The sequence below is a fragment of the Nannochloropsis gaditana genome (genome assembly GCF_000240725.1).
Source record: "Nannochloropsis gaditana CCMP526 unplaced genomic scaffold scaffold011, whole genome shotgun sequence".
Lineage (NCBI taxonomy): Eukaryota > Eustigmatophyceae > Eustigmatales > Monodopsidaceae > Microchloropsis > Microchloropsis gaditana.
In genome coordinates, this window is record NW_005803942.1 from 62,991 (window position 1) to 73,111 (window position 10,121).

The window sequence follows — 10,121 nt, forward strand, 5'->3', positions numbered from 1 at the left end:
CGAGCCCTCGCCCCCTCACCGCACCGCCCCAGGCATGGGCGAGGCACCACCGCAGCGAGCGAGCAACAAGAACGCACACAGGCTGACACTAAACGTAAATAAACTACCGCTCTCTGCGCTATACCAACGCGTGACGGCTTCGTAGTTTTTGCGACCAGGCTGCAGTTTCCGAACTGCTTCAGCTGGAAGCGAAACGCTATCTGGACGGAGATGCTATCTTTACAAAGCGAAATTTTAGTCCATCTGATTCTTCCATCATACTTTTGACATATACACAGACAAGCCAACACAGGAGTGCCACCATCGTTCTGTAAATATCATATCGTACTGGCACCAGGACGCCATCATGATGCGTTCTAGGGCTCTTTCTTTTGGCCGCGTTGCCGTTGGGAGCAGGAACATGTCATACTCGCTCTCTCGCAATTCACGCTCCTTGAGTGAGTCATCCAGTTTTCTGCTGAACACCGCATCACATTTTCAAGAGCGCACACGCAACGACCTGCGTCGCATGCTGTGCCGCAACATTCAGCTGTCGTCCGACATGGCTGCTGGTGCCCCTGCTTTACGATATCCGTTCCAGCGGAGCGAGCGGAGGCTCTTCGAGGTCGAGACTGGAGGCAGCTTTGTACCTACAGAGCCTCCGCCACCTGGGGGCTCATCTGTCGGAGATGCAGGAACGGGAGAGCCAGGAAATGGGTACGCAGGGACGATGTCATCCGCTACAGCTGCAGCCGACGACACACCGCTTTCAACAACCGGCTCTGAACCCGTAGCGGCGGCGCTTCGGCCTAGAGAGCTCGTCGAATATCTGGATAAGTACATTGTAGGTCAGGCGGATGCTAAAAGGGCAGTAGCCATTGCTTTGCGGAACCGTTGGCGCCGTCATAAACTACCAGACGATCTACGCACAGAAATCATACCCAAAAATATTTTAATGATAGGGCCTACGGGTTGCGGGAAAACAGAAATTGCGCGGCGCATTGCCAAGCTCTCTGATGCCCCTTTTATCAAGGTGGAGGCAACCAAATTCACTGAGGTTGGGTTTCATGGTCGAGATGTGGATCAAATCATTCGAGACCTGGTCGAAATATCTGTAAACATGACGAAAAAAAGGCGCAGCGAAGCGATCAAGTCCGAGGCTCAAAAGGCTGTCGAGGAGAAGGTTCTACAAATTCTTACAGGCCCCTATGCCCGTGAAGATGCCAAGGAAACCTTTAGAGACCTGCTTCGTAAAGGTAGTTTGAATGATCGCTTAATCGATGTCGAAGTTCCTGCAGACAGGGGGCCTGGAGGTCTTTTCGACAAGGCCGGTGCGGGCCCTGGAGGTGGGGCCTTTGCCGAAAGCAACCCCAACGTATCTATGGCAGATTTTATCGGCAAATTTTCACGTGCAATCATGCCCAAAAGGCCAATGGAAAAGCGGAAAATATTGGTGAAGGAGGCCATGCCACTGCTTTTGGAGGTAGAAATGGAAAAGCTTGTAGACATGTCAGATGTAACAAGGGAGGCTATTCAATCTGTAGAGGAAAGTGGCATCGTCTTCATCGATGAGATTGACAAAATCTGCAATCCAAGTGATTATCGAGGAGCAGACGCCTCAGCCGAAGGTGTACAGCGGGATTTGCTCCCACTTATTGAGGGTTGCACCATTAGTACCAAGCATGGTAACATCAACACGGACTACATACTTTTCATTTCTTCCGGAGCTTTTCATCAATGCAAACCCGCGGATCTACTGGCTGAGTTGCAGGGGCGGCTGCCGATCAGAGTGGAGCTTAAAGGGTTGACGGAGGAAGATATGTACCGCATTCTTACCGAGCCTGTCACTAACCTTATTGCTCAACAAGTAGCGTTGCTCTCCACGGAGAATATTGCGCTGGAATTTACAGATGAGGCCGTGCGCGAGATTGCTCGCGTTGCGGCCTTGGTGAATAAGACCGTAGAGAACATAGGGGCTCGCCGCTTGCACACCGTGCTTGAACGGATCGTCGAGCAGATCTCATTTGATGCAGCGGACAAACCAGAAGGCACAGTCATAACAGTGGACAAAGGTTTGGTTCACGGTCGCGTAAATGATTTGTTGGTCGAGTCGGATGTATCTAAGTACATCTTGTAAAAACAAATAGCACTGCATCTAGGTGGCGCTCAGCGCATGAGACTTATCGATGCGGTGCGTCGTTTGCGTCATCGGAAAACGATGTGATTTAAAAAAAAATCGCTCTCATACATAGCTCATCGAGGACAGCCTTCGACCGCTTGAGCGCACATAGTATTTTTCGCTCCGCTTTTTTTTCGAGTTCTACACATACTAATCTAGAGTCTTTCTTCTTGTAGGGGGAACTTTTTTACAGCTGAACATTTTCTGTTTGCTCACTACAGTTTGACCGTCAGAGAGCGAAGTCCACTCTCACAGTTGAAAGCGTATTCTAAGGTGATACCAGTAAGAACTACCAAGTTAGATGTGTATCGATTCAGTAAAGAGAAGCCAAGAGCAAGTGATAAGTCCAATTGTAAATCGATATAACAAAACGGTAGACTTTATGAGCTTTATCGAACCAGTATTTACAAATCTCTGCGTCGATGAACTATTTCGCAAAGAACACACTCTAACCGCAGCTCGTTCTTAAAGTCACGATGTTTGTCCTCCACATAGTGTTAATATCTTTCAACTACATCATTTCGCCAAATCTTTCGTTCTGGTGGAATATCATTTATTCATTTTCAAGTAGGAGTCTTCCAGACCTACCAAGAGCAATATGTCTTTGATCTTCGTTGCATAGTGCTGGTGACCAGGAACAAGTTCAGAAACGTCAACATTCTCGATACCACATACATGTACAGGGGCGATACCTGCCGCGTTCGTAACCAGTTTATGGTACCGATACATGAGACTTAAGACCCAGTCTTTCTTGGAATAACAATTGACCAACCGACCAGCGACAACTTTGCGCGCCTTCACCCAGCTTGATTCACTGCACGAAACAGGTGCACCCATTAAAACGACTGTATCAATAAGACCTGATACTGGACTTCCCGTCTCTGTTTTCTCCCTACTAGGTGTTGAAGCTGTAGGAGACAGTTGTACAGCCGATGTGGAAGCCTTGATTTGTACTTCAGGCTTTTGTCCCTTATCATTTTGCCCGTCTTCCCATGAATTATGGATTCTTGCAAGTTCTGATAAACAAGCCATTATCAGACGTGCTCCCATGGAGAAACCGATCAATACAATCGGGCGATGTCCACGTTCTTTTCGGACAAGGATTTGAGCTAAAAGCTGACCAGCCCGATCCGCCTTTTCGCAGGCTATCGTCCAAGAATTATCAATCATATCCGCGGCTTGCAGAAGGGTGATAGGCCAGGCAAGGGCAGAGACTAGGGAAGCCGCCGCTGTAAATGTCAACACTTCCAATGCAGCTTGTTGTCCAAATGAAGCGACAATGTCCATTACGCTCGAGCCCATTTTTGATAGGGCTTTAGATTCCCAATGCAATGTAAATGTTTCTAAGTATGGAAACATATCGAGCCACCACGGAGAGAAATCTTGAGAGAGATCTCTACACTCAGAGTCCAGCAAAGCATCAAAAACCTTTGCCCCTAATTCACTTTCATCTTGAACTTCACACTTCTCCCCTTGATCTTTCCGATTTTCAACCTGACGAGACCGTGAAAGGCAAAATGGCAAGTTGCTGCATCTTGGTTCTCTATCGATACGGGAAAGCATCATAGGATCAATTTCAGCTCGGTCGATCGATTTTGAGGGCGAAAGGCCTTCGGACGTAGACGAATATTGAAGGCCTACGATACGGTGGATCTCAGCATTTAGCAGATAATCCTCATTTTCAGTGTTGCTTTGAGACTCAACACTTACTTCATCTCCGTTATCATCACACTCATGCATCATGTTAATTAAAGTTGTGGTGCTTTTGCTGTAACTGCTATCATCGCTTCTGCACTTGCTGCTGCTTTTGCAACTGGCACTATCGCCTCTTGAAAGACGCGCCCTGCGAGAAATTCTTACTGATTCATGTGTGTGTTCATCTGTTCCGGCATGAACCGAAGGTTCGTCATACGATGCAATGAGCTGAAAGATCTCTTCCTTCTCCGCCTCCGGTAAGCTATCGTAAAGATACTTTCGCGGTGATTTGCTGTTACCCCTTTTTTTCTTGTTCCTATCGTCGAAAGGGCTGGCATTATATTTTCGCAGGCATTCGTGCTCCAACTCAGACTCCCGGCCTTGAAATTCATCAGCCAACAATGTCGCATACTTGATATTTTGTGGATTATGTCGAGAATAAAAGAGGCGCAAACGTGCCGCGACGTCTGAGTTGCGGGGTTCGACGCCGAATGGCGTATCGTACTCGCTTTCGTCCTCCACCAACCATCCAGAGATGCAAATGCAGATGGCCATCCGTCCAAGATCACTCTCCTTCTTATCTCCGCTTGGCTCCACGTGCCGGAACTCGAATTGATCCAAGGCTGCTGTTCGCCTTCTCATCTTATAACCCACCAAGCCTGCACCCGACGCTCCAAAAAGCGTGGCTACACTGGCAGTGCTTGTAAGTCCGGCAACCACAGCGCCTGTGGCGCTCATGGCTGAAAGTCCAATCCCAATTGCTGGGGCTGCGAGACCGCCTGTTAGCGCCAGCAGGGCGCCTCCTCCTACGGCAGCCGCCGTAATTTTAGCATATCGTAAGCCCTTGTTAATCTTTTCTTTTTCTTGACGCGCTTCCCAAATCTCGTACAGGTATGACGCCGTGAATGCCTCAACGCAAGCAATGTTGCGCCAACTGATTTCAAAAGCATCTGATGCTAAGCGCATCATTATGCGTCGGGTACGGGCGTCGTACAAAGATCGACAAGCCAGACTTATCATGAGATCGCGAAGGATCAAATAACGACGCCGCCGCTCGTGATAGACTGCTGACCCTGAAAAGCGCTTGCCACTGATATGATAAGCTTGATCAGCTGGTGGCTCTTGCTTGAGCCCAAGTTCTTCTGTGTATGTGTGATTTTTACATGATGCTTGTGCGAACTGGACTTTCTCGTCAAAAGCTAAACTTTCTGCTCCTTCGAAAGGCTTCAGAAACGCCAAAAGTTGCGTATGCCGAATTTTTACATCATTTCCCTCTGAGTGCAATAAAGGATATAGCGCCGAGCAATGATTCTCCTGTAGTCCAAGCATGTTTGAGACTGTCCGCAACAAGCGCAAGTTGTAGCGTCCGAAAGCTTGATCCTGCGAGGGCATGGATAATGCCAACAATCCTAAAAGGCAGACCCGCTCCTCCGTAGAGAGCATTGCTAGGGCCATTGTTTTTTATGTAAGCTGAGAGTGATGGAGAAACGAGGGAGTTGATACGAAGCGTTGGCAAAGGAGAGCATGCAAGAACGACAGCTTTCTATATTTCATGTCGTCATCTTGGCGCGACTTGGACAGCCGTCTTTGGATGTTTGCGAGCAACCTTCACGCATTTTTTCCAACCCAAGCATGTCCGACCCTTTTCCATATTATGATTTTATGTAACATCTAATAAGTTGGTTTGTACTTCTCCTGGAAGTGCGCACAATTCTCCCTCTTCCTTATCATGAATTGCAGCGAGAAAGTCAAGTCGTAAGTGGTCACACGCTTCCTTCAATTTCGGTCCCTCAACATTAGCTTTGTTCCCTTTCTTGCATGAACATCCTTCCCTTATGCACATATAAAGCTATCAGGCATGGTAAGAAATTGTAGGTTGCCTGTGAGCACTTTCTTGCCCTCCTCGAAGTACCCACGGGTCGGCGCTACCGGGGGTCCTGGAACAGATCGTCCACTTGGCGTTCATAAGGGAAATGAAATTCCAGAAGTATCCTCGTCATTACTATATGTACCTGCCTTAAACTCAAAAATCGAGTTTAACGCGAGGTGTTACAAAAGGTAACGTCTTTTGTGGACTTTTGTGGCAAAAAATGTGGAGAATTCCGTGCGACACATTGTGGTGCGCATGTGCAAGTCTTGCAAGGTCCTTTGCATGAGTGGGATACTTTTGCCGATTAATATTTATTAACCGCCCTCAAATTTTGTACAGCTTGACTGACCTTTCAGACGTTGAAATGGATTTGGCGTTGTGTAATCAAATCGTGCCGTTTCCACGTGGCTCTTCTGTAGCTCGGAGGAACCGGTTGTGGCAATCTTTCACAATGCCAGCACCGGGGATCGCGACCACAATTCTTGTAGGACTTATGGGCCTACTTTTCTTACTTTGTCGCAAAGGTCGGATACGCAAAGCACGATTATTAGAGTTATTGGCCGCTTCCGCTGGAGGTCTACTTTCCTCTTCTTGTTGTGCTGTGCAAGTGCTGCTTAATACCTTTTCCATAGGATGTGCGGGTTTTGCTGCGCTCGACCATTTGAGACCCTTTTTCATCTCATTGACTTTTTCGACTCTTATTTACAAGACGATTGTTTATGACTTGAGGACATACAAACAGCTTTGGCGTTCTTCTCCCTCTTGGCTTGTGGCGGTGATTTTGACCATGTTTCCCACCATAATGAGAAAGTTAAATCGTGGAATGGGCCTTCGCGAGTTGACAATGTTGAGTGGAAGCTTACCCTGCGAGAACAAGGCAGCTTCACCAACCGTGATCTTACAATACAAGGTGGAAGGCATGAAATGCGAGGCATGTGCCAACGGCCTTAAATTAGCATTGCAGGCCCTGCAAAGCGACGTACGAGCAAGGGTTTTCTATGAAAAAGGGATAGTATTTCTAATAAGGATGCAAAAAGGCGCTGATCCCGATGTGGAAACGGCGCGCGACTTGGAGCAGGGGGTCGCTCAGGTCATGAAGGAACGGGGCTATAGGTGCAGGTTGGAGCGGACAGCCTTGTCATTGTGATCGACGGCCGACTCGCCAGGACAGGGCCGCTGTGAACGAATGTACACTGCTTCGCTGGCACTCAATGTATCAAAAAATCGCATGTGTCTTGACTGTACAGTTACCGCATCTTTATCCGTAAAAAGTAAAGAAACGTCCCAAACGAGTCACAAATCCTGGTATGTGTACAATCTTCCCTCTATTTCCTCTGAACGAGTAAGTTTCTTCTCCACAGACTTGCCACGCGTTCTCAATCATCATCAACGCTTGTCCATCACGAACGATGACGAGTAGGCAGCGCTCGGAGCTCTCTGAAGGGTTGAATGTGGGTTGCTGGACTTCGAGGCAGCTGAGACGATGGAGGGAAATCTAGCATTGAGCAAGAGCTCGCAGGTGTCCATGCGCACGATCTCTTCCACATAGCTCCTTATGTCCTCTAAAGAGCCTTCTAACTGATCCATGACATGCTGCACCTTCCTCTCATTGACACCTTTGGCCTTCGCCACATTGCGCACCCAAACGTCCGCATCTAGGTCCTCCCACTCGGGGTCACAGAAGGCAGAAATTATCTCAAGGATTGAAAGCGGTATTTGGTTGGCCTCCAGGTGCGAGGACACAAACATAAGCACCATGATGACATCTACAGTATTAAAACCCGCCTGCAAGTCATAAATATCGGCACCGAGATTCTCTAAGATATATTCTACTGCCGTGTCATTCACGCCGCCAAACAGTTGCCCCAGCTGCTTTACTGTTAACGTCTCTTCATCACCCCATACGCTGTCTTCTGAATCTCTGTCCTCAGCTTCATTGTCATTTTCAGGAACTTCTTCTTCAAGCAATCTGTTGATGAAGGTGAAGAAGTTCTCGATAGTCATATTTAAACCGACCGAGAGCCGGTCGAAGGTATCAATACTCTCCAAGGCCTCTGTGCTCAAATATTCTACAAAACCAAGTGTGCGCTCTTTATCGAAGCCAACGCCTCCAAGCGTAGGCATGCCACGACCAGTGCTAGCCATGCGCCGGGGGAAGGCATTGCCGCTTGTTGTATCTGCTCCGGGCCCTACATTGCTACTCGTCATTCCAAATACCGAGGCCGCTTCTCCTGCTTCCCACAGTGACGAAGGATGCAGTATAAGTGCGAATGTAGTGATTAGCGCGCGCAATTTTGAGGCGCTGGAAAATTTCCCCCGCTCAGCCATAGTTTTCTGTTGTTCGAAGTAAAACATTTATAGGCAAGACAACATTAGAAACAAATCGATTCTAGATTAAGCACGCTGTGCAAGGAGTTTCGGGCACTTTACATGAGTAATGACAGTTATACTCAAGCCAAAGAAGGTTCGGAGGTAGAGCATGTGCTACGCGTGCAAACTGCGACCAGTGTATGTGATCCTCTCATTTCCAGAGCCCATGTCACGTATGAAATCGTCGATATGGCAAACTCCGACGTCACACAAGCTCCCAAAGGGAGATCAATCTTCCAATCCCAAGGCGTGGGTACAATTACCCTCCACTGATGTCTTCTTGCGGGGTGGCCATCGCCATCTACACGACTGCGAGCGGGGCAAGGGATATGGGTCATGCATGGGGCGAGGGCGGAAGGAGGGAGAGTACCGGGATGAAGCCTCGGGCCCTCCTCTGCACGCTTGTCCGCGAGTCTTTTCATCGCGTGGAAAGCGCATGTCATGCCGCGCAGACCTTGCTGCACCGCAAACTGCTTACAGTCCGGGGATGCCGGGGATGCCGAGCTTTTAATGTCTGTGTCCCTTCGCTCGAAGTTTCTTAGCGATATGTTGCCTTTCGCGCTGTTCCCGCATGCGAGTTCCGATCGCGGAGACCGAACCTCCCTTCTTAGCTATTCCCGTGCCTTACGCCCCAATCTCGACAACACACTCACCCCTTACCTCCCTACAAACCTTCACTTGTGTAGCAGAGTCTACAATATGGTAGCGGAGTTGCGCCGTAGCGGTCGGGTGTCGGTCAGACCCGACAGTGTCTACGAGGACGCGTTGAGAGAGGCGGCGGGAAAAAAGGCCAGGAGGCCCTTGGCTTTGAGACTCCAAGAGCCTGTCGAAAGCTCACCCGGGGGACAAATTAGCCATGAATGGCAGGAAAGAAGTAAAGAACGTATGACCATCGGGAAGAACGAAAAAGCGAACGGCTCTAGCAAGCGCAAGCGTTCTTCTCTCAAGAGAGCAACAGAGACAGACGTCGAATCCTCTCGTGAAACTCTTGCCAAGAAGGAACCCATAACCTACAGCACAGATGATGAGACATCTGATGAGGATGATCTCGATAAAATCATGGGTGAAAAAAATCGACGAAAGCACCGCCGTGATGCAGGTATGCGTAAAGGAGCCGGTGGACGAGGACTTGCTAACTTGAGAGAGGGCAAGTGCAGTCTTCTCTTTGAATGCCTGGCGCGGGAATTACCGATTGAAAAACGCATGAAGGATTGGGTGGTAGCTTATGAAAAGGAGGAGGATGAAAGAGGAGATGATGCCGATGGGATGATGAGCAGTTCTCTTGTGGACATGTTTAACTTCTTGCTTTGGAGCTCGGGAGCCACCAAGACCTACGTGAAGAGGGATAGAGAGACACTTCCCATGCTCGATTCGGAAGAATGGGAAACAATGATAAATGGTATTGTGCAGGATATGCGAGCAGGCGGCGTTTTATCGTACCCTTTGCTGGAGGGTGCCCGCTTCAAAGGGTTCAGAGGCCGCTTTGCTGAGGCGTGGGAGCTGCTTGTCAAGGCTGTTCGGGAGGGAAATGCGCATAAGTTAGAGCCAGTGCATGCAGTTATCGATTTGGTGCGGGCGTTGTGCGAAGTTCCTCTGGTATCTATTCGACATACGGCTGCCTACGCTGGTCTGCGCTTGGGCAACGCGCTCGTCCAACAGACCCTAGCCTTATCTAAGAAGGTGGAGGTGGCAAGCCGACAGCTTGAAGCGGAGCAGCACAAGGGTGGGGCGCGCAGCCGCAAGGCTTTGGATTTGAATAGCGCCATTATGGATCTCACTAGTCACCAAACCGCACTGGAAGCGGTGCTGGAGGAGATCTTTAACGGGGTGTTCGCGTCGCGGTATCGAGACGTGAGCGAGCGCGTGCGGGCGGATTGCATGGATGGTCTGGGCTTCTTTTTGGACACCTACCCGTCCATGTTCCTACGGGACCAATTTGTCAAATATCTCGGTTGGATGCTCTACGACAAGGCGAGCACCGTGCGCGCAGCAGCCGCAGGCGTTCTGCTCCGGCTGTACTCGAAGCCC

At 49.2% G+C, this 10,121-nt stretch overlaps 2 protein-coding genes across 2 annotated transcripts; both read right to left on the reverse strand.

The window, feature by feature from the left end:
• Window positions 1-2,616: 2,616 nt before the first annotated feature.
• NGA_2042400 (uncharacterized protein) lies at window positions 2,617-3,027 on the reverse strand (the record flags this gene model as incomplete). Its single annotated transcript, XM_005856276.1, has 1 exon — window positions 2,617-3,027. A coding segment is annotated over one exon (320 nt), but the record flags the coding sequence as incomplete, so codon positions are not given.
• NGA_2022700 (uncharacterized protein) lies at window positions 3,007-3,645 on the reverse strand (the record flags this gene model as incomplete). The annotated part of the gene is made up of 1 exon (XM_005856274.1): window positions 3,007-3,645. A coding segment is annotated over one exon (639 nt), but the record flags the coding sequence as incomplete, so codon positions are not given.
• Between the last annotated feature and the right edge of the window lie 6,476 nt (window positions 3,646-10,121).